At 47.9% G+C, this 22,803-nt stretch overlaps 2 protein-coding genes across 3 annotated transcripts in view; one reads left to right on the top strand and one right to left on the bottom strand.

Annotated features, from left to right (window-relative positions):
* The window catches only part of SLC13A4 (solute carrier family 13 member 4), a 42,219-nt gene extending 19,753 nt beyond the window's left edge, over nucleotides 1-22,466 (bottom strand). The window contains exons 1-4 of the mRNA XM_003134643.5: nucleotides 21,624-22,466; nucleotides 15,553-15,681; nucleotides 2,004-2,140; nucleotides 24-196 (exon numbers count right to left, since the gene is read on the bottom strand). Of these exons, the coding sequence (XP_003134691.1) occupies nucleotides 24-196; nucleotides 2,004-2,140; nucleotides 15,553-15,681; nucleotides 21,624-21,722 (538 nt within the window). The 5' untranslated portion in view covers nucleotides 21,723-22,466. The remainder of the gene's footprint in view (nucleotides 1-23; nucleotides 197-2,003; nucleotides 2,141-15,552; nucleotides 15,682-21,623) is intronic.
* LOC106506763 (short transmembrane mitochondrial protein 1) overlaps nucleotides 1-22,803 on the top strand; it is a 74,330-nt gene that overhangs the window by 49,152 nt on the left and 2,375 nt on the right. Inside the window, exons 4-8 of one of the 2 annotated variants that reach the window (XR_014833728.1) lie at nucleotides 7,838-7,942; nucleotides 8,525-8,949; nucleotides 17,816-17,994; nucleotides 18,381-18,430; nucleotides 21,542-21,876. The gene's annotated coding sequence lies outside the window, so the exon portion shown is untranslated. The remainder of the gene's footprint in view (nucleotides 1-7,837; nucleotides 7,943-8,524; nucleotides 8,950-17,815; nucleotides 17,995-18,380; nucleotides 18,431-21,541; nucleotides 21,877-22,803) is intronic. The other variant, XR_014833727.1, reaches the window with a different exon arrangement.

The following is a 22,803-nucleotide window of genomic DNA, read 5'->3' as shown; positions in this document are numbered from 1 at the left end:
AGATGAACTCCAGCAAACTGTACTGATGAGCTCGGCCTCTTCGGCGCTGGCGTTGCCGGCCACGAGCTGCTCCTCCTCTGCACTGACCAGCTCCTGCAGCACGGCCTCCACGATGGGCATGACCATGGCGGTGGTGGACGTGTTGGAGAGCCACATGGACAGCATCGTGGTGCAGCACATGAAGCAGAGCAGCAGCCTGGAAGGGGGAGGAGGAGCAGGGAGGGTGGAGTGGGGGGAGCAATGCAGCACACGGGGCCCCCCTGAGCTGGCATTTATCCAGAAAACTCGGCTTTATGTCATACATACAGCTTTGTACTCCCAGGGCTTGGCACACAGTAAACGTTAAAATTGTGTTGAATGAATTACACTTCATGGGCTAGTGGCCTTAGCCAAAAAGGAAAAAAAAAAGCCCTTATTTAAGCAAAGAATCACTTTGGTAGTAGGGTCACAGGGCACAGACTTTCTGATTGCTCATCTCTCTCTGCGGACATTAGGCTTGGTGATGATGTGTGCTTTGTCATGTGCAAAGGAATTCTTCCTTGGCCCTTGCAGCCAGCAGTTGAATGAGTACCATCACATTGCTTGCTCTGCAGCCAAGTCACTGCAGTTATTAGTGACCAAATAGTGATTAATGGGCAGAGCTCACTGTTCTGCCCACTGCTTGTCCCACATGTTGAAGGCACAGCCCCCAAAGGCACAGCAGTGTCCCATTTCACTGTGTGCACTTTTCCAAGCTGATGTCTTTAGAGTTGATGCTTGGAGGAGAACACTAACAAAGATTAACTCTCCAGCTATTTCTCTTTGACTTTGAAAACGTGCAGTGTGTATTTGTACAGATACAGTTCTTATTTCCATTAAGAGAGACCAATGCAAAGACTATGCATGTCGATCACTTTAGGTGGGCTCATTGGCTTGGCACAGCTGGGGGACAGCATGTGTACCGTGTGGATTATGACTGGGGAGGTCAGAGCCCTGAGCGTGTCTCTGCTTAGGCTGATGAGGACTTGCGTTTGCTGCCCCAGCAGACAGAGGGCCCCGTGGGGGTGGAAACTTGCTGGAGGATGTGGTAGACAGAGACCAGTGGAGACGCAATGGGATAAAGATTCTTAAAGACAATACAAGGAGGTTTTAAAGAGCCACGGAGTCCCAACACCACGTGAGGAAATGCCATTGTGTGTCTAGAAGGTTGAGTGTGGGGTACAGGGTTATTACTGAGTGAGGGGGCAAATGATGCTCTTAGTTGAACTGTAGTTGAATGAGAGACAGGAGCAGCCTTTTAAGTATAACCTATGTTCATCTAATGAGTAATGTTGAAAATGATTACTCTATAATATTTAGGCCCTATTGGACCCCCGAAGGAGTCAGGGCAGCTTACAGAAAGGGTTGCAAGAAAGCTGTAAACTAGGAGGCGAGAACAGAATTCCAAGGGGAAGGGAAGGGCAGGGTTACCCAACAGGGCAGGCGTGAGCTCACACAAAACTGTCCATCTGGCCCTTCCTGCACATTCCTGAGGGCCTTCTGGACAGTAGAGAGGAGAGAGGGGGCAGCCGAGGAACTGCAGTGCATTGAGGGATGCTGGGTCAAAGGCTGCGTTGGACAGGCCTGTGGTCTGAACCTGAAACAACAGCTCAGGGTGGATGGGAGGAAACCACCACACCTCCGTAAATGACAACTGTTGGGCCTGTTCCCTGATACACCAGAAAAGGCTGGGAAACAATTCACACTGCTCTGTCTTGTTTTACCAAATGAGCCCCTTAGATTTTGTAACCTGCTGCTATTACAGTCTAGGTTACACAGGTGTGCTATTTCAATTGTGACAACAAAGGACACCGAAGTCACACACTCACGTCTCTGTTCCGTGTTCACAAGCCCACTCTCTGGAAGGGGAGGTTGGAGCCTTGTGGCCCTCATGTCCTCCCATCCGGATGGCTAAAGCCTAAAGTAGCTTTCCCCTGGTTGGGGGCGTGGCGTGTTGGAGGCGGGATGCACTAGATGTGACTTACATGCCTGGCTTGGCTCCGGCCATCAGGACCATGCGCAGAGCAATGCGCTTGTGCAGGTTCCACTTTTCCACGGCTGCCGCCACGCAGATGACGCCCACCAGCAGCATCGTGGTGTTCTTGAAGTATTCAGCCGCCACCTGCAGAGGCCACCATGGATCACCCTACCTGACCCGGGCCCAGCCCCTGCCCAACACAACTGCCTTTCAACCAGAAGCTGGCAAACAAGAAGCAGGGAGGAGTTCTCTTGTGGCTCAGTGGGTTAAAGATCTGGTGTTGTCACTGCAGTGGCTTGAGTCACTGCTGTCCTGCCAGTTTGATCCCTGGCCCTGGCAGCTCCCACATGCTGGGCACAGCCAAAAAAGAGCAGGGAGATGAGGATTATTAAAATAGCCAACTGTTTATATGTATTTTTAGGGCCGCACCTATGGCATATGGATGTTCCCAGGCTAGGGGTTGAATCAGAGCTGTAGTTGCTGGCTTGTGCCACAGCCACAGCTGGGGATTGCACCTGCATCCAGTGCTCCAGATCCCTTTGGGCTACAGTTGGAACTCCTATGATTGTTTAATTTTTTTTTTTTTTGCCTTTTTGCCATTTCTTGGGCCGCTCCTGTGGCATATGGAGGTTCCCAGGCTCGGGGTCGAATCAGAGCTGTAGCCAGCAGCTTACTCCAGAGCCACAGCAACACGGGATCCGAGCCACGTCTGCAACCTACACCACAGCTCACGGCAACGCCGGATCCTTAACCCACGGAGCAAGGCCAGGGCTCGAACCCACAACCTCATGGTTTCTAGTTGGATTCGTTAACCACTGAGCCACGATGGGAACTCCTGATTGTTTAATTTTTAAAATTTCATCCATACATATATGCTACCTTGGGCGGGCACTGTGCTAAACACTTTACAAAGATTATTTCATTTAATCCTACCAATAATCCGAGGGTAGAAATTCTTCTCCACTTTTTAAAAAATGTAGAACATCGAGCTTGACAGCCAGTGGAGCTTGCGTCCACCAGACCTACAAGGCTGCAGTGATCTGGGAACACACCCATCCCAGGGCCCTGTTCAGAGGCAGACCATAAGAGGTCTAGCTGCTCATCATAAACCTTTGGGCTTTATAATAATTATAAATGGAATATAACCTTTTAAAATTGGGAATCACTGCTGTACACTTGAAATATAGCACACATCAACTATACCTCAATTTAAAAAAAATAAAGATTCCCTCTGTGGTGCACTAAAAAAAAAAATGTAGAAACACTAATTATGATACAAATATGGTTTTAATGAATAAACGTATATAATTTTACCTTAATCCTTAACAATTATTAAGATAACCCTGGGTTGGTCCACAAATCTCATTTTCTTTAGCTTTTTAGAAGATTATGTTCACTTCTTAAATTAGAAAAATTAATCCATGTTCACTATGAAGTTTCAACATATAGGAAAATTGAAGATAAAATTATCCTTAATTCCACTACTGTTAATACAACTCTTCAACTCTTTAACATATGTATAGATATTAATTGGATTTACACAGTATATACTGGTTTATATTCTGCTTCTTTTTTCATATGACCTTATATCCTGATCATTTTCTCATGAGATTAAGTTTAGTGGAAGAATTCATGCTAATGGCTCATGGCAGCATGAAGTACCTCAGAATTTTCTTAGCCGTTTTCCTTTTGTTGAATTATTTGATTTTTTTTTCTTTGCTACAAATGGAGCAAAGAATAATTTTCTGCTTAAATTGTTAACCTTACATAAATGTGATTATTTCCTTAGGATAAAGTTCTTGGAGGTGTTTTTGCCTTAAACCTTAAAAAAACAAAAAACTCGGAGTTCCCGTCGTGGTGCAGCAGAAACAAATCCGAGTAGGCACCATGAGATTTTGGGTTTGATCCCTGGCCTCGCTCAGTGGGTTAAGGGTCCGGCATTGCCATGAGCTGTGGTGTAGTTCGCAGATGCGACTTGGATCCCGCATTGCTGTGGCTGTGGTGTAAGCTGGCAGCTGTAGCTCTGACTGGACCCTTAGCCTGGGAATCTCCATATGCTACGGGTGCGGCACTAAAGAGATAAAAAAAAAAACCCTCTAACTCCAAATGATTCCAAAGTTCCAAAGAGTTCCAACATGGTTATAGTGCAAGGAATATCCATATACTGTCTATGTTTTGTTTTGTTTTGTTTTTGTCTTGAACCATTTGAAGATAAGTTATATACATTTTGGCCCTTTATCTCTAAATACTTGTGTCTAATTCTTAAGATTAGAGGTTTCTTCTCACACAACCACAGCACCAGTTACCAGCTTCTTGCTTCTTAATGGCGAGAAAATTGAGACCTATCCCTGTTCGAACATGTTTCCTATGTTTGGGCTCCACGACCAACTCTTCATTGATTCCCTGCCTTGGAACATTCTCTTCTTATCTCCACTTTGATCAAACTTCAAAGTTCAGGCCATGTGCCATCCAGAAAACCTTCCTGTGACTCTGGCCTCTGACTCCAGAACATTCCCTGTTGGTACCATTAATTCCACACATCACAGAGCACCTAGGGCAATGCTTTAATTGTTGCTTCATGCTTGTACTGTTTATTTGCTTTTTAATGTGTACCTCTCTTGTCTCTCAATTGAATTTTAGGCTGCAGAAGGCAAAGGATCATGTTTCTCTCTCTCTCTCTCAATATCTAATTGAATAATATGCGAAAGTGGATGCTCAGTAAATACTTGTCACATGTACGAGAGTTGTTCTCATACTTGTCACATGTATGAGAAACATGACGGAAATTGGGAGGACATGATATAGAGGAGTTTAACTCCTAACCTAGAAACCCTCTTAAAGTGAGAAAACAAGAACATTTTTAATTGCAAGAAAAAATAAAAACTGAACAGGGAAGGAAGTGCAAATATAGTAAACTCTCTGGCACTTGAAGTAGAATTATATAATCAGACTTTGACTATTGAATTATATGTCTGTACTGGGAGGATGGAGGGAGAATTGGGTGATAGAATAGTACAAAATCCTCGGAGTTTCCATCTGTGGCTCAGCAGAAACAAATCTGACTAGTATCCATGAGGACGCAGGTTTGATTCCCTGACCTTGCTCAGTGGGTTAAGGATCTGGCATTGCCATGAGCTGTGGTATAGGTTAGATATGTGGCTTGGATCCTGCGTTGCTGTGGCTGCAGCATAGGCCAGAGGCTGCAGCACCGGTTTGACCCCTAGCCTGGGAACCTCCATATGCCAAGGGTGCAGCCCTAAAAAAAAAAAAAAGGACAAAAAAGACAAAAAAAGTTACGAAATCCTCATTTGGTATAATCAAAAGTCAACTGATAATGTCTAAAAAGTGATAATTCAAGAATTAATGTAAGAAGGTTGCATAGGGATGTGGCGCTTAACACCACAGGGAGCAGTTAGCAAAGTGAAGTTATTGACTGTGGGTTGGGGGAGGTGGGATTTGGTTGAGGGTGCAATGGGGGAGGGGTGGGAAGGCGATTGCTGTTTTTTCATGATGACCTTTTTTGTATTATTTGATTTTTAAATTCTGCATGGAACACTTCAGTAAGATAAAAGCCAAAAAACAAGCAACCTGCTCCCTTTCCCCCTTCCCTCTTTTGCCCCATGGAGATTTCCTCTTGTGTGGTTGATGAGTTTTATGCGGCATAAGGATCATCTTTCCTCATTGTGACCATTTCTTGGAGTTCCCTGCTTCTGGTTAATCTAGTTCTCGTCCTCAACCCCAGTCCCCATTGACACCGTCACTAATGCTTCCAGAGAAGAAGACCCTCTGCTTTGCTGGGCTTGTGACTCTGGCCAGAGTCCCCTCTGGAAGGGGCAACAAGGCTGCGGGGCTGTGACCATGGGTGGAGGTGCTGCCCCCTAGTGGAGGTGGAAGCCCTGCGGGAATGCCTGAGGGCTGACTGAACTGGGGGCCTTAGGACCTTGCTCATTGCCCTCTTTTTTTTTTTTTGTCTTTTTGCCATTTCTTGGGCCGCTCCCGCGGCATATGGAGCTTCCCAGGCTAGGGGTCGAATCGGAGCTGTAGCCACTGGCCTACGCCAGAGCCACAGCAACGCGGGATCCGAGCTGCATCTGCAACCTACACCACAGCTCACGGCAACGCCGGATCGTTAACCCACTGAGCAAGGGCAGGGACCGAACCCGCAACCTCATGGTTCCTAGTCGGATTCGTTAACCACTGCGCCACGACGGGAACTCCGTTGTTTTTTTTTTTTTTTTTTTTTTTTGCCCTCTTAACTTCCCAGGTGGCTGAGAGGCAGCTTTGTGTTGGAATTGGTGTTTTAATTTCCTCTATCTACCAAGGAGGGGAAGCCACAGAAGATCTGGGAAACCGTTGTCCTGGCTGACAGTCCCACTGCCAGCCCCATGACTCTTGGCCCTCTGCAAAGTTTTTAAAGAGTCCGTGTGTCCCAGGGGACTGACTGACAGCATTTTAGTTTTCTGCCTCTTTTACATCTCCTAATAGAACCCAGTTTGTGATGGCCTTTTAGGAGGCCCAGAGCCTGCGTAACAGGCAGGGCTGCTTTCTCTGTGTTCCTTTCAGAGGGATGGAGTAAGGAATCAACATGTGTAGAGCACCTTCCATGGGCCAGAAATTTTGTATTTTGCATTCACTTTCTCACATAAGGTGAGGAAACAGACTCAGAGAGGTTAAGGAAGGTTACCAGGATCACGGGAGGAGTGGGGGAGCTGGGATCTCAATCCAGGTCCATCTGGATGCAAAGCTACTATACACCATGCCACTCAGGGCGGCTGACTGGAAACCACTCATCTAATTCAACTCCAGGGGAAACTCCCAGTCCCCCAGGCCAGCCCACATTCCTTATCCTGACACTGGCCCCAAACACCCGGGCCTGGTCCAGTGGAAGCCTCAGGCCCAGCTTTCGCAGGATATTGGCCCTGTGCTCTTTTCTCTTCTTTGTTTTGATATGGACAAAATAGATTTATTAAGATAGGATGCTTGTGAGATGCAAGTGGGCAGGCAAGGAGGCTCTCACCCAAGGGGCTGTGCTATTTTCTTATTTGGTGTTTGGTGGGCTCAGGTCTATTCATGTGCCATCCCTGCCCCCTTATAAGTGATGCCACATGTTTGGGTGATGTAGCCTGGGTGTAGTTGGTGATCACGAAATAGCACAGTCAAGTGAGGAAAAGTGAGGGCTCTAGAGTCAGCCAGAACATGGCTGTGTGACCCTGGACAAGTTATTCAGACTCTCTGGGCCTCATTTCCCTCATCTTAAAAAAAAAAGAAAAGAAAAATGAGGGCTGGATGAGCCCGTACCTTTTGTAAAGCTGTTGTGAAGTTTAAGTGACACAGGCACACCAGCTAGTGCGGCCCACCACATGGACATGCTGGGTTCCTGGTGGCTCTTCTTTTAGCAAGTTGTTTAGACAAAAGCCGACCAGGTCTGAGGCCACCAGCACACACAGAGGGCCCAGGCACAAGAAATAAAATATTATCCAGTGGTGATACTGGTTGGTTTTCTAGCTCACTTGTTTTTCTTTTACGTTAAAACCTTGGTTATTCAGAACCCCTCTGGGAATGCCAGAGTCCCAGAATTGTTGAGAATGATTTTAATCGCTTTCTAAAATGTGTTGCATACTCACGCTGGCCACAAGCATTCCTTTCCCCACTATCTAATTTCTAAGACTCATGTGCTGTGAGTTGGGAAACTACATAACGAAAATTGTTAGAGTTATTTGCAAAGAGAAAAGAAATTTGAAAATGAGGGCTCCTCCCATGGCTAGGGTACATGGATTTGGGGACGTTTGTGTTGGCAGTTTTCATGCCTTAATGGCTTTTCTGCTCTGTGGTTTTTCTTAGTGTGCCAAATTGCCGGGCTTGGAGAGCAGAGGTGTCTCTGGACTGTGTTGAAGAAGAGAAGGGCTCAAGCAGGCCGCTTGGCAAAGGTGGAGCAGAGGGCAGCAAGTAAGAGCTCAGGCTCTGGTGTTTGGACGACTGGAGTGCCAATGCTCGCTCTCTACAGGAGAGCTGTATGTTCTTGGACCAACCACTGAAGCCCCTGCCCCCTTTACTCTAACCTTTTAGGTAACAATACACAGCACAATGAATCCATCGTGACGTGGGCCTTAAGTCAGATAATGCAGACAGGCCTGGCACAGAGGAAGGGCCCAATAAATGCCCATTGTTATCAGTACGGAAGTGAAAAAATGAAATGCTTCAAGTTGAGATTTAGCAATCAGCGTGATCAAGTGAGGGGATAAGAGAAAGGAAGTAAGAAGGGGCAAAATGGACCTAAAAGACAAAGAGTCCCCCAAATTTTCCTAAGTGGAGGGTGAGTACATGCCAAGAGCTTTCTAACCCAGCCTGGATTGAGAGGCACAAGGACAGACGTGCTGGTGATGGAGTCTATTCACTGACTAGTTCATTGTTAGTGAATTGCAAGTGACATCTGTTAGTGATGAGTTTTAAAAACATCATGTTCTTTAGTCACAGAATTATTTATTGCCCTCTAGATATGTCAGATTTTAATTTTTTTTTTCTTTTTAGGGCCACACCCATGGGATACAGGGGCCGAATCGGAGCTGCAGCTGCCGGCCTATGCCACAGCCACAGCAACGTCAGATCTGAGCCGTGTCTGGGACCTACACCACAGCTCAGGGCAACACTGGATCCTTAACCCACTGGGCGAGGCCAGGGATCAAACCTACATCCTCATGGTTCCTAGTTGTGTTCGTTACCACTGAGCCATGACGAGAATTCCTCAGATTTTAATTTTTTTACAAAGTTTTTGTTTGGTTGGTTTTTTTGTTTGTTTGTTTTTTTTGTTTGTTTTTTTTAATGAGAAAGGGGAGTTGTGGATCTAATCCTAGAAGACTGAGGAGAGGGGAAATCTGAACATTGATTTCCGCTCAGTGCTTTTGTCACTGAGAACGGGGGGGAAGACAGAGACAGATCACAACTCATTCGAGCAGGTAAGCTGGGTGCTGTGTTGGCTTTCTGTGAAGTGATAAGCTTTCTCACTCGGAAAATGCTACAATCCTCACGACTCCCCATGGGGTGGGTATGTCTGATGCTTTCATTTTCCACATGAGTAAAATGGCAGGCCAGAGAGGTTACACACGCGAAGAAAAGCATGTTGCCCTCCATTCCATTTCTACAAGGACCAAGCCATTAGCCCCTGCAGCCATATACCCCGAGGGGAATTTAGGATGGAGAAAAACAGGGAACATGTTGGACTTTGGGTACTGGCCCTAAATAGTTAAGATGTATATCTGGGGAATAATTTCAATGACCTCATCTTCTTGCTTCTTCCCATAGGTAGAAAAGCACTAAAATCATTAACTTGAGATGCCTGTTGTGATTAGCAGTAATCTTTTGATGTTTGACTACCTGTTTCTTTTTCCAGAAAAAAAAAAATTCATATATATCCTGGCTCCTCCCTTAACTCTCTGAGCAGTTCTTCTTTTATCTGAGAGGCTGTCTCCTGGGCTATAGTCCTCAGTGAGTTTCCCGCATAAAACATGACTCACACCTTTTATATCCGGCAACACACAACTTGCTCAAGTCTAGTGAGGGACAAAACTAGATTCAAACTCAGTTCTACCCTACTTCCAACTTGGATCCTGACCCTTTCTGCAATGTCACTGTCCTGGTGGTGGCAGCCAGAGGCTGGCAGGTTGTGTGGATCTGTGTCTTGACATGGGCATTGGTGGCATTGCATGGATCCTATCAGAAAAGCATCCAGTCTGCACCCTGCTGCTGGCTGCACAGACCCAGGCTCTCTTTGCAAGCTGGTTGAGAGGGGTGGGGTCTCTTCATGTGGCGGGAATGGGGCAGACCCTCAGGAGCCCAGTGATGGTCTCCGGATGTGGACCTGTGATACCGCTCCTTTGGGTCTTCTGAATAATTCTGCAGTGACCCTAGGAAGGGATGCCTGCACTGGCTCCCCCTCAGTGCTGAGCTAAGCCTGCATCAGAGCTGGCGCCGTCTCACTCCTTGATTTCCACCATTGCCCTAGCAGTGCAGCTAAGTCCAATGTGGCTGCCTGTCTGCCTTTCCCTGGGGGCAGGAATGCTCTTTCAGCTGGGTAAGTCTGTGTGGGCTCAGGCACCCTCCTCTTCACCTGTCTGTATCCCAGAGCGTAGAGGTTTTCAAGCTACTCACTGCCTCTGAAACTTCAGGGGCTACTGTGGGAACAGGGGGCCATAGGTACTGGAGGGAAGGGCCCAGGCAGCCAGGGCTCTGGGCCACCATGCCCTCTTCCATCTATTTTATGCATTGATTCTCCTAAGATTTAGTTTCTCCTAAGAAAAGGTTTTGTTGCATAAAAAACATTCTTTGCAAACCCAACCCTGGAGAAGTTGAAAGCTGAGAGACCCAGATGGGTGCTGACCTGGCCCAAAGTCAGCCCAGCTCTTGGAGAACCTGGAAATGCTGACTTTTAAAATGCCCCTAGTTTCCCTGGTACCGTATGATCTGCCTCTGTAGCTCTTCTCATGGAAATGTTAGCTTGGCCTCAAAAGGCTGCAAGATCTGTAGGTTCCTGGTACCAGGCCCTACTTATGGCCTGGGTGTGGGCTGAGCTCTGGGCTGTGTCTGGACGGCTGCGGATGTTGGGCAGCCTGGGTTTAGGTAGGTGGCTGGGCACAGATGCTCAGCCTGTATCCTCACAGGCCTGTATGTGGGGGTGGGGTGGAGGTGGAAGGTGTTAGCCTCCATGGTGATTAAAGTCCAGAAAGGCAGAGTGGAAAGTGGCATATGAAATAGCCCTAGGTTTAGACAAACAAAGACAGGGTCTAGGCACTGGTCAGGAATCCAGCAGGTCAGAAAGGTCAGGAGCCAACAGGGAAGCAGGTTTCATGACATCAAACTCAAGCATCACTTGGCTGTAGAGGCTGTTTTGTTTTTCCAGCTGGAGCTGCTTTGCTGCCTCTCTTGCCCTGGCAGGAGCTAGCATCTGAATGAGACTTGCTGAAGGCCTGCAGTGAAGGGCCACTGAGACAGCAGAGAGAGAGAGAGGGAGTGAGTGTGTGTGTGCACCTGCGTTGAGGAGGTTAGAGATAGAGAGGAGGTGAAATCACTGCCAGAAGCAGTTCCTGACCCTGGGTATCCCTGAGACTTTTTACACGTCCCAGTGTTCAAACCATCCTGTTGAGTTCCCCAGAAAGCCCCTGACCCTCCATATCTATGCCATTCTCCTATAAATGGTAAATCTTAGCTCTCTTGATGGACACAGGTGCTGTCCCAGGCTATGGTAGCACATTAGAAGGGCTTAGAGGACTTTCAAGGCAGATGGGATGATAGCGATGAGAATCACAATGGAGGCAAAACAAACACACACCAGACTCAAATCTAAAACAGGGGACTGAGCTCTGTACACCAGCAGAGGGTGGATACTTACAAGATGATAGAATCCTAAAGTCAAAGGGCCCTTAGAGCCCAGCCCCTCTTCCACAGCATGGAGTCTGCCTCTGATGTCCCTGACATGGTCATCTGGCTTGTGCTTCTGGGGACAGAAACACCAAGACCACGTGTGGCCCCCGTTTCAGACCCTCCCCCACCCCCAACTGCCCCCCCGCCCGAGACAGCATCTCCTTTATGGTGCTTTGTCTCTGGTTCTGGCTTGGCCCTTTGCACCTGGTGTGTTGAGCTGTAGAAGCCGAAAATCATGGCCCTCTTGAGGCTTCTCTGCCTTCCTCATGTGACTCAGCTTCCAGATTTCAGACAACCTGGCTACCCAGCTCTGAATGAATTCCTTATCCAGAATTGATGTGCTGGACACACATTTATTAATTGAGCAGATGTCAGTCCATACTGGCCAGCAGTTAAGGGTGCCAGTTCTAGGATCATGCAATCCTGGGTTCAAGTCCTTGCTTTACTGCTCACTAGCTGTGTCACCTTGAGTAAGTTACTTAACCTCTCTGAACTTCAGTTTCCTCCTCTGTAGAATGAAGATAAAAATGATGGGCACTTTACAGAGGATCAAAGATATAGAGTGCATGGAAAGGACGGCATGTGGTAAAGGCTCAGCATTTCAGCAGCCACCTCGATCAGAGAGCTGACTCATACCGAGTCTCTACCCAGATAAAAGCCAAGGGTCTTTTTTACACAAACTGCTACGCTTTATCCTATTAAACTTCATTTTGCCAGTTCTAGTCCATTCTCATCCTGGCAACATTGATTCTGTCACTGTACAGTAGTCTGAGCAGTTCTGATTCATCTGCAGATCCAATAACGTGCCTCTTCTATTTTCATCTGTGCTTTCTTTCCAGTGCAGTGCCAATAGATTACTCAAGATTCTTTAGGTTCAAGTATTCAACCAGCACTCAAGTTATTCAACTGTGCTATCAGCCAGCCCACATTGGCTCCTCTGAGTCAGAAACTTTTATCCCTGGAACTATTGAAGCCTCAAAAGAAAAAGTTAAATTATGGTCAACACCTTCTGTTTAAAAGGCCAGGGAAATTATAAAGCCTTAAGGAAAGACCTCAGTCAAAAAGTGGTCAGTAGAAAGTTTGGGCATTCGACAAGGTGAATTTCATTTATCTAGAAAATGAGGCATTACTGCAGAGGGTCTTCTGTGAAGCTATGCACACAGTGAACTCTTACTACCTAGGGACTGGCAAGTCATCACTGTAAAACGCAACCGTTTACACGCACACATCCAGCCCCAGGGGGAAGCTCAAAGCATTAGCTACGAGATTCAAGAGGGCAGTAATTACATATTTTTTCATTTTTGTCAGCTGCAAGATATCTGTAACATCCCATATGGCATGTGGTAGATAGGGACTCAGAAAATATTTCTCTGAATGTTAACTGAATAACCTGAGGGACAAAAGCCACAGTTTCAGGGTCACACTGATCTCATTTTCATGCATTCCTTCATAGGGAGAGTACACGTGATGGACCATCAAGAAACACGACAAGTCACAGAGGGCGTGTGAGAGTGGCCCACGTGTATAAAACATCGTAAATTTTAGATAGTGTGAATCTTGGTATAGAGAGGACATGTCTGTAGCAAGTTTATATCTGATTTATTTCAGTACCATTTAAAGGACAAAGATATCAGGGGGCTCTGAGGGAAGGGAACAATGCTTTTAGCTGAGGTTTTTGGAAAGGCTTCACTGAGCAGGGTAGGATTTTAACAGCTACCCAAGTAGCTGGGCCTGAGTCCTGGCAGGGGGCTGGGCAAGCACAAGGTGGGTTTGGGGAGGGACAAGGAGATGATTTGTCCAGAGTAGGGGCTCCTGTAGACCCCGGCCTTGCTTGTCCTGGGAACCTGTGACATGGGCTGGTGTAGGGGTGAAGTCGGTGGTATGGATAATTTCTTTATTTGCAAAGGTAACTGGCTCACAAAGGCTATAACCCATGTCCTCTCCATGATGGGCATTCCCTTTAATCTGAGTGTAGAAGTCTAGCTAAACAGATTCTATTTGCTCCCTGTAGCCCAGCTGTTAAGTAACATCACCAGCCAAAGCCACTTCAGCAAACAGATGAGGTGGGATTTCTCACCTCAAAAGATAAAATTTGCCCCCGGCTCCTCCAATGCTTTCCAGCTCTAGCCCCAGCCATAGCAACACCTAATGCTGGGACAGTCTTTATTTTCTCCTCACGAAGGCATGTTGCCTTCACAAACGACTGCCTCCCTAGAACTATAAGGTAGGCCTTCTAGGTTGTGCAGATGGGTGGGCCCTAGGATGAATTGTTGCCTAGCAACATCCCCAGTGGTGGAGAAGCTGATTGGCCCACCTATCTGTAGATCCCCCTGCAGGAAGCCCCTGGGAAAATAGTCATCTACTTTAAGGCAAGGCATGCTGCTGGCTTTTGAGCTGCCTGTAATGAAATACATAGTATTTTAATGAATATTACTTAAGTTTCTTTCTGTAACTTTAGTTTTTTCTCTACTCTCTATTTCACCCCCGCCCCCCATTCACTGGCTTTTGCTTTCACAATTTTAAAGAGAAATCTGCAGAACAAGTTCCTATGTTTTTCTTAAGAAAAGTTATATTTAAGGTTGGTTGTTCTTTTAGGCACACACACAGACCCAGAATACCTGTTCTCTTTCCACAAAGGAAGAGGAACAATTGAAGCGATTGCCTAGTGCTTCAGGCCCCAGGCTAGATTTTATGTGGGCCCTCAGGGTATTGGTTTAGGACCCATCTCCAGGCATCAGAGCACTGCTGAGGGTTTGGGGGATCCTGTCGTTATGGGAGAGTCTGAGATTACTATGACTACTCCGTGCCGACAAACAAATAAATAAATGTACCAGCAACCCCCAAACCAAAATGCCCTGCAAAATAAGCAAACCAAAGCTGGCCAGTTGAGTCCATCCAGTAGGATAGCCTGTTAATTTGTAGTCAAGTACAGCAATTAGGGGATGGCTTTGCACTGTCAAGAAACATCCTACTACCCGTGGTTGAGGCATTCCACAGACCAGGTTTAATTATTCCTTCCTCACAGCACAGATGCCCCATTCTTACCATTAACCTGCCATGAAGCTACATAATACTTGGAGTGTTTTTCTTAGGGTGCAGTAAGCAAGTACACAGACCTTGACAGCTATGAGTTTGAGTCCAGTTCTCCTATTTCCTACTTCGTGATCTTGGATAAGTTTCTTAACTCTGAACCTCTCACCCCATCTGTGGAATGGACATATTAATATCTATTTTGTAGCGATCTTGGGAGTAATAGCAGATACAGCTCTTCTGGTTCTTAGTAGGCTCTCAAACATTGGTTCCCTTTCCTCTTTCTTCTGTGCCTCTGTCCTTGGCTAACCTCTCCCATTCTGTCTTCTTCAGAAACCCTAAGCAGAGACCAGGTGCTATAAGGAGAGCGTCCAGAGGAACTAGGTGTTAATGAATGAGGACCGTTCTTCCTCTTGCTCCTGGTTTCTGGCTGTGATGTTCTTCTTTTCTATCTGTGGTTGGCTTAAGTGTTTGCCCTGAAATTTGACACGACCCTGGACTTCATGTTGCCAGTATCTGTTAGAGCTGTAAGCATGCCATAGAGAGAAAGCGTGAGCAGAGGGCAGACTCTAGGCAGGCAGCAGTCAAGGAGAGATCATCTCGAATGGGAGAAGAAGGGACAGAAATGTTTTTTAGACAAAGTCAACGAAGACCTTGTCAGGACTTGGGGAAACACGGTCTGTCTCTCTGGCCACAAGCATTTATCGAGCACCTACTCAACATGGGCTCAACGTTTACCATGAGATTCCAAAGACCCAGGAGGCCTGATTCCTGCCCTTTTGTGCTTATTGTCTAAGTGGACAATCAGAAGACTGAGAACGATTAACAGCAGTCTTGCTGACTGTGCCCCGTCATACGGTTGCTAAAGGGTTTCAGGCTGAAGGAACAATTGGATGTGGTTAATTAAAAGGCTTCATGAAAGAGGCAGTTTGAGGGAGAGGAGAGTCATGGATGGATGGAAAGGAGCTCAGGATCCAGCAGAGCAGGCACCAAGGCTTAATGTTAAGGAGTGGTTCGGAGGGTGAGAGAAGCCCCTCCTCCAGTGCTTTGTGAAATCTCCCTTCACCGGCCCAGCAGGGACCGAGCAGGGGGCTGGCCACGAGTGGTCTAACCTCGTTGGATCGGAGGACTCCGAAGAACGGGTAGAGGAAGGCAGGCACCAGGGCTGCAGCTCCAAGAGGCACCGCCTCGGACACCCAGTACACAGCAGTCACGATCAACACATAAGCACACGCAGCCTCCTGGAAGGGGAAGAAAGTGGGCAGTTAGTCACAGGAACAGCCACTGCCCCTGAGAATCCAAAGGAGACCCAGGGCAGAGGTACCTGGACTCAGACATGGGCACTGGGTCACAGTCCTGGAAGGTGCAAAGCTGGATTAGGCAGAGGAGTTTGGTGGGTGAAGTTATGGCAGCTCCTTGGGTGGATTGATGCCTGGCACGTGGTTTGCATTGGTTTGCAACAGGGTGGCCACAGGACTGTTACGCTATCATTGCCCCACTGGTTCCTGAAACTGAGCAGGGCAGGGACTGAAATTAATTGCAATGTCCAGACCCAAGATCATGTACTATACAGGCGATGATCACAGCTTTGACTTGGTCGAAATAGAATATTTTGGTTTCAAGTTGATTAGACACTAGGTTCTTAGGATAGCTAAAGGTAGGGATTAAATTGTGTAATTGGCAGCTCCTGTCATGGCTCAGCCATTAATGAACCCGACTAGTATCCATGAGGATGTGGGTTCGATCCCTGGCCTCGCTCAGTGGATTAAGGATCTGGTGTTCTCATGAGCTGTGGTGTAGAATGCAGATGTGGCTTGGATCCGGCACTGCTGTGGCTATGGTGTAGGCCAGCAGCTGCAGCTCTGATTCGACCCCTAGCCTGGGAACCTCCCTATGCTGTGGGTGTGGCCCTGAAAATACAAAAAAAAAAAAAATTGTGTAATTGGTTGACATATGGGTTCTGAAATTGGCTCATTTGGGGCTGGATCATTCTCTGTGTGTGTGTGTGTGTGTGTGCTGTGCTGTGCATTATGAAATGTTTAGCAGCACCCCTGGCTTCTACCCACTAGATGTCAGTAGTACCTCCCCAATTGTGACAACTAACACTGTTTCTAGACTTTGCTAAATGTCCGGGGGTGGGGAGGGGAGGGATTATCGGTGGTTGAAAACCAGCGCCCTAACCAGTGTCTAGGACTTCACCCCACGTGCTCGATGCACATGGGAACATCTTTCTGACAAAGGGAGTAAAGAGCACCATCCACCTGGAAGGGAAGTCCTGGACCTTCCCCAGAGTCTTCCCTTTGCTGGTTGTGTAACATTGGGGTGCACACAATAAATAAGTACAACATTCTTTTAAAAAAAATCAGTCCTTAACCTTATCCCCCAGTAATGCTGGTTAACCGTTAATCAGCATCTGGAATGGTGCTGATTAGCACTGATGAGAAGGGTCACTGGCTTACTCTCGGGAGAGGTCACTGTCCAAAGGGCTTGAACACTGGATTCTGGAGGGCCGCTGTGCAGAAGATCCAAGCTGCCTGTGGATTCCTCCCTTTATACCTACTTCTAAACCATCTGGGCTCAGGTCTGACCTGCCTGGAGGCTGGCTGGTGATCAAGGAACCTGACAGATCTAGTTCTGTTTATCTCTCCCTTGGGTTCGGAACACGCGTCCTCAGACTCTTAGACAAAAGTTTCAAAAGGTCACCGAGATCAGTGAGGGGCGTCAGGAGGGATTAACCCAGCCTGGCAGGATGGGACCTTGCTCCCTCCTGATATGCATGGATTATGGGGTTGGGGGTTGAGAAATGGGAACTGGGCCCAACAATTGTTGACTGTGGCTCCCACTGAGATTTCCTCTGGGGCCAAAAGATCAGAGAGAAGTTAAAACTTTTGGAAGTGCTGATAAGACAACAGAAGCAATAGTGGGGTGTGTGTGTGTGGGGAAATAAAAAGCCTCCATTTGGAAAAGAATGCAATTTAGAGAAATGTTCCCTTTATCGCAGAAATAAAAATACCTAAAGAAGCCCTAAGCACTTAGCCCACTTGAGCTCACTTTTCCCCATCTCCTTCCTGGGAAAGAGACAGAACAGGGGTGGGGGGTGGGAGTCTTGATTCCAGTTGAACAAAATGAGATAGAATGTCTTTCCCTCATTGAGAAGTCCTGTGCCTTCCTGAGAGCCTTCAGCCTTTCTTGGCTTGGGCATCACAGGTCCAGGAGTGGAGGGAGGGGAGTGGGGCAAGAGAGAGGGAGAGGGAGAGGGAGAGAGGGAGAGGGAGAGAAAGGGAACGATTTCCTGCTACTGTGCACCATTTTGGTTTGAATTAGGAGAATTTGGGTTAAGTCAGGGTAAACTTTGTTTTGTTTTGTTTTTTCTAGGGCCATACCTGAGGGATGCGTCTACGACCTACACCACAGCTCATGGCAACGCTGGATCCTTAACCCACTGAGCAAGGCCAGGGATCAAACTCGCATCCTCATGGATACTAGTTGGATCCATTTCCACTGCACTACAATGGGAACTCCCTTTTGCTCCTTTTCAACCTTCTCAAAATTCGGTAGGTAAGCTTATATTCACATAACTCAGGATATTCTGTGAAGTTTGATTGCAGGGATGCTGTCCCCCCCGCGTCTGGCTGGGGTCTGGCAGAGAGCTCAGTCAAAGCTGCCTGAACTGCGCTGGGCCCGTCTGCTGGCTACCAGGTCTCTGTTATCTACTGGAGAAAATCTTCTGGAGACCCCCGGCCCCTTATCACTGCCACTGGTCTGCAGGTGTGTGGGGCTGGTGTGTATTCAGGCCTTGAACGGATAATGTTGTCATTTCTTCTTTTTTGCTCCCGTTTACAAATAAAGGAGTGAATTCAAAGTGGCATTTCCCCAGACGGCCTATTTCCTGACTCTGCTGCTAACTAATGTTTGCATCTGCTCCTTCCTTTCCCCACAGTCGGATCACCTTGATGAAATCCCCTCAGACTTACTGGGAAGGAGCTGGAGGTTTGTTTATTTGGTGCTGTAAATGATAGAAGGGCTTCTTAAAATTTGGCTTGGGAAGTTCCCATTGTGGCTCCGCAGTAATGAACCCAACTAATATCCACGAGGAAGTGGGTTTGATCCCTGGCCTTGCTCAGTGGATTAAAGATCTGGCGTTGCCATGAGCTTCAGTGTAGATCACAGCCATGACTTGGATATGGTGTTGCTGTGGCTGTGGTGTAGGCTGGTAGTTACAGCTCTGATTCGACCCCTAGGCTGGGAACTTCCATATGCCACAGGTGCGGCCTTAGAAAGTGAAAAATAAGTGAATTGGCTTGGGAGTTGGGTGTACCTTTTATGTCACAGGGGCACCGAGGCAGCGCTTAGTCATGGGCGCCCCCTCTTGGCCCTCCCCTTCTGTAATATGGGAACCGAGTCTGGGCCTCTGGTCTTAGAGGGTTGGGTAGGAAAAAGGGGAAGGTCATTCTCATTTTTCCTAAAATGCGCTGTGGCTTTTGTCACGTTGAAGAGCCATCGAAACTACAGGCTGGGAGTTCCTGCCCAGGTCACTTCTCTCAGCTCTAGCCCATTTAGGAATCTTAAAGATTAAATATCAGAATCTAAGTCCATTTAGGAATCTTAAAGATTAAATATCAGAATCTAAGTGTGACGATGCAAGAGGTCCAGGCTCCTTGGTGCTTTGTGCCTGCTGTAGGAATGGTGGCCTCAAGGTGCTTCCACATCGTCATAGAGGGAGAGGAGCAGTATCTTGTTGACACTGGACAAACGGAGAAATTGTCTTTGCATCTGCCTCCAGCCCTGAGGGCTTCGGCCACCTAGGCTCCGTCTAGCTGCCCCAAGGGCTGTGGGGTCAAAGGAGCTACCCTCCACTAACCCATGTGCATACACTGGGAAACTCTGAGGTATCACATTTCTATTTTCTTGAGGCCCTGGTTCTCAACTGGGGCTGATTTTGTCCCCCAGGGTATACTTGGTAATATCTGGAAGCATTTTTTTTTTTTTTTGTCTTTTTAGGGCCACACCTGCTGCATATGGAGGTTCCCAGACTATGGGTCCAATCAGAGCTGTAGCCACTGGCCTACACCACAGCCACAGCAATGGAGGATCCAAGCCATGTCTGTGACCTACACCACAGCTCACGGCAACGTCGGATCCTTAACCCACTGAGTGAGGCCAGGGATCGAACCTGGGTCCTCATGGATACTAGTCGTGTTCATTAACCCCTGAGCCATGATGGGAACTCCCTGGAAGCATTTTTGACTGTCACAGTTGCTGGGGGAGAGGGAGCATGTGTGCTAGGGGCATCTAATGGGTGGAGACCAGGGATGCTGCTAAATGTCCTACAATCACAGGACGGCCTCCCCCCATGACAAAGGATCATCCCCCCCTCCAAACCAAGTGTCACCAGTGTGGCTGCTGAGAAGCCCTGCCCTAAGGAGAAACTCAGTGTGAAAGAAGGGGCGGGGTCAAGGAAGGCCAGTGTCTCCTGTTCTTAGCAGTCCAACTTTAAAAATCTCTTCAAAAATTATTCGTAGAGCCCAGCAGAGCAGAGGCTCACCTTTCCTTCCTTTTCACTCCTCTTTTTTCCCACATTATCCCTCTTTTGTCACATTTATAGATTACTTTGCCTGCTTTGATGGATGACTTGTTATTTTACTTTTTTCTTCTTGTGGATACTTCTCACTAGTCATTGGTAACCAAGAAGCTCAAAGACAGACTCCCAGAATGAGAGGAGTCTGGACCATGGTCCCCAAAGATGGAGCTGGCTTAGGGGACACAGGGCTGCCTGATGCTGCCATGGAGAAGAGCAGGTGCCACTGGGTTAGCATTCCCTTAATCCATCTGACATTGAGTAAAAAACAAAAACAAAAACATGAAAAGAAAAAAAAAAAAAAAAAAACTCAGCCTATTTGGACAAAGCAGAAAATTGAGTCGTGTGCAAGGCCAGGAACACTGTCAGCCCGAATCACTGTCTGCTAATCCCAACCCGGTTTTCATCAGTGACTCCCTGGCATTCTGAGGTATTTATTCTACTAAAGATTTAAACCAGTTTGTTTTTAAGAAACATCCTAATCCCTTCTAACTGTGTAATTTAATCTTGGTTACTAAGTTACTAAGGGAACTGATTTCTCCCCCCACAAAAACGATTAACCCCTCTTAGCTTCTTTTTCCTAAAGTCTCAAGGGTAGTGCCAGCTGGGGGAAGGGGTAAGGACACAGGGAGAAGGAGGAGGAATGGGAGGAGGAGGAAGGGGAGGAGGAGGGGAGGAGAAGGAGGAAGGGGAGGAAGAGAAGGAAGAGGAAGGGGGGGAGGGAGAGAAGGAGGAGAAATGGGAGGAGGGGTGGGGGGGAGGGAAGGAGGAGGAGGAGGAGGAAGGGAAGGGGGGGAGGGACGGGAGAGAAGGAAGGAGAAGAGGCGGCAAATGATGGTCCTAGAGGTGGAGCCAGCGCTGTGGAACTTCTGCTCACACGAACCTGGACAAAAATTGGGTCACAATCTAGAGTTGGAAGCTCTTGATTCTTTTTTATGGAGGCATTTGTTGTGTCTCCTTCAAGAGCACAGAGAAAACTCAGAGGATGCAGATAATCCGAGGGCCATATGCATGGGACCAGGGCAGGCTGCCAAGCTCTCCTTTCAGCTTAAGGTTCAGAAGGATCGGGAGAGATGAAGAGTTTCAAATTCTGGTTATCAGAGCCCACCATGGTCGCCCACAGACCCTGGCTAGATGCGCAAGGATCCCAGCCCACCCCACCCCAGGCCAGGGGCCACAGTCGCTCCATCCCCCATCCTCCTCCTCAGCATCTACTGGGAGGTCTTCCTGTCCAGGCGCTCTCCCACACCGGTGAGCCCCCACATGGCAAACAGGGGCTCTCCAGAGCGTCCTCCTCCTTAATGGGGTGTCCGCCTGGCCCTGCATCCACAGCAGGCTGCCCACTGCTCTGTGTCCCACACAACTGCTCCTCCAGCCACTGCACCTCCTCTTAATCTCCCTCCTGGCTGGGGGCCGTGGGGTGGCCCATGCAGAATGGGGGAGAGGGATGACAATGGCAGTTTTTAGGCAGAAAGTATGTCAGCCTCCTCCAGGAAAGCATTTCCACTTCTTTCCACCAACAGAAAACCACGCCGAGCTTGGCAAACACCCCACTCCCTCCACCGGCCCCAACAGGTGGGGTCGGGGGGACAGGCCGGTACTCACGCTGCTGGGATGGAGCACCGGCAGAGGCAGCAGCAGGAGCGGCACCAAGATGATGAGCAGCAGCTTCCTGGCTCGGAGAAGGCCCTTCAGCAAGCCCATCCTGGACCTCGAGTCGCCTCCTCCCCCTCGGAGCCTTCGCGCCAACCAAGTGCCTGGACTGCTTGCGATGCTCGCCCCCAGTCAGAAAGACTTCTCCAACCTTTCTTGGCTTCCAAGAGTCCTCTGGCCTCTCCAGGGCAGAACAGGAGGGCAGGTACAGGCCCTGTTTGCACCACAGGCTGGGCTTCTCACCTCCTGTTTTAGGTGGGATTGGCGAGCATAGTTTTATGCCCGGCCAAAAGGAAGCGGGGAAGGATGCTAAATGGGCACATAATGGCTCCCTCTTTGCTTGATCAGTAATGGAGTAACTTCATGCTAAAGCGCAGCCAAAGCCCCCTTAAGCAATCTAGATTATTCCTCTGCTGCAGCTGTTTGGTTTTGAAGAAGTCATTTAAGAGCTTTAAAAAAATTAAAAATACCGAACACCTCCATAATCTTCCTCTCTCTAATGGCCTGTTTGGGGCATTACCACTTCCTCTTTCTACCTGTGCTGGCTGTGCCCCCTTCCCTTTAAAAAAAACAAAGCAAATAGACAAACAAAAAAAAGACACAAAAAATTATCTAGTCCCTTCTTTCTTTAAAACAAACCCCGAGTTTGTCAGCACAGGATGCAGACTTCAGGTAGAGCTGGTCTCCTCTCCCAGGACCTGGCACCTTAACTCTGTGCAAATTTCTTTCCTTCTGATTGATTTCCCATTGTAATTTGCCTTGAGCCTGGGCCTCCAAAGCAGAAAAAAAGTCCCCAAGACATTCCTTTTTGTCACGGGACAAAATCTTGCTGGAGGCCCACCTTAACTTTCCTTCACCTATGGGAAGCAGGACACAGGCGGTGGCCCCGCCCATTCCTCACAGCCAATCACCGCGTTGGAAAGAATGAGTCAGTATCTCTTCCAAAGGCAGTTCAGGATTGGTCCCAGCAGGGGCCTGCTGATTTTGCAGAACCTAAGCAACTTGCAGAGCTTATTTTTGTTTCTCAAACGTCCCAGGGGCTGGAGTGATGGCCATCTTTGTAAACATAATCCCACTTCCCCGAGCACTGCTTCAACATTTCAGAGCATAGGACACCGATCTTTCTCTGGGA

This window comes from Sus scrofa, chromosome 18 (assembly GCF_054392235.1).
Source record: "Sus scrofa isolate SSC_HxYL_T2T_F1_AM1 chromosome 18, Sscrofa_HxYL_maternal_Yorkshire_Landrace_v2.0, whole genome shotgun sequence".
Classification (NCBI taxonomy): domain Eukaryota; kingdom Metazoa; phylum Chordata; class Mammalia; order Artiodactyla; family Suidae; genus Sus; species Sus scrofa.
Note: the sequence above shows the minus strand (reverse complement) of the source record. Positions and strands in the feature narration are given on the sequence as shown.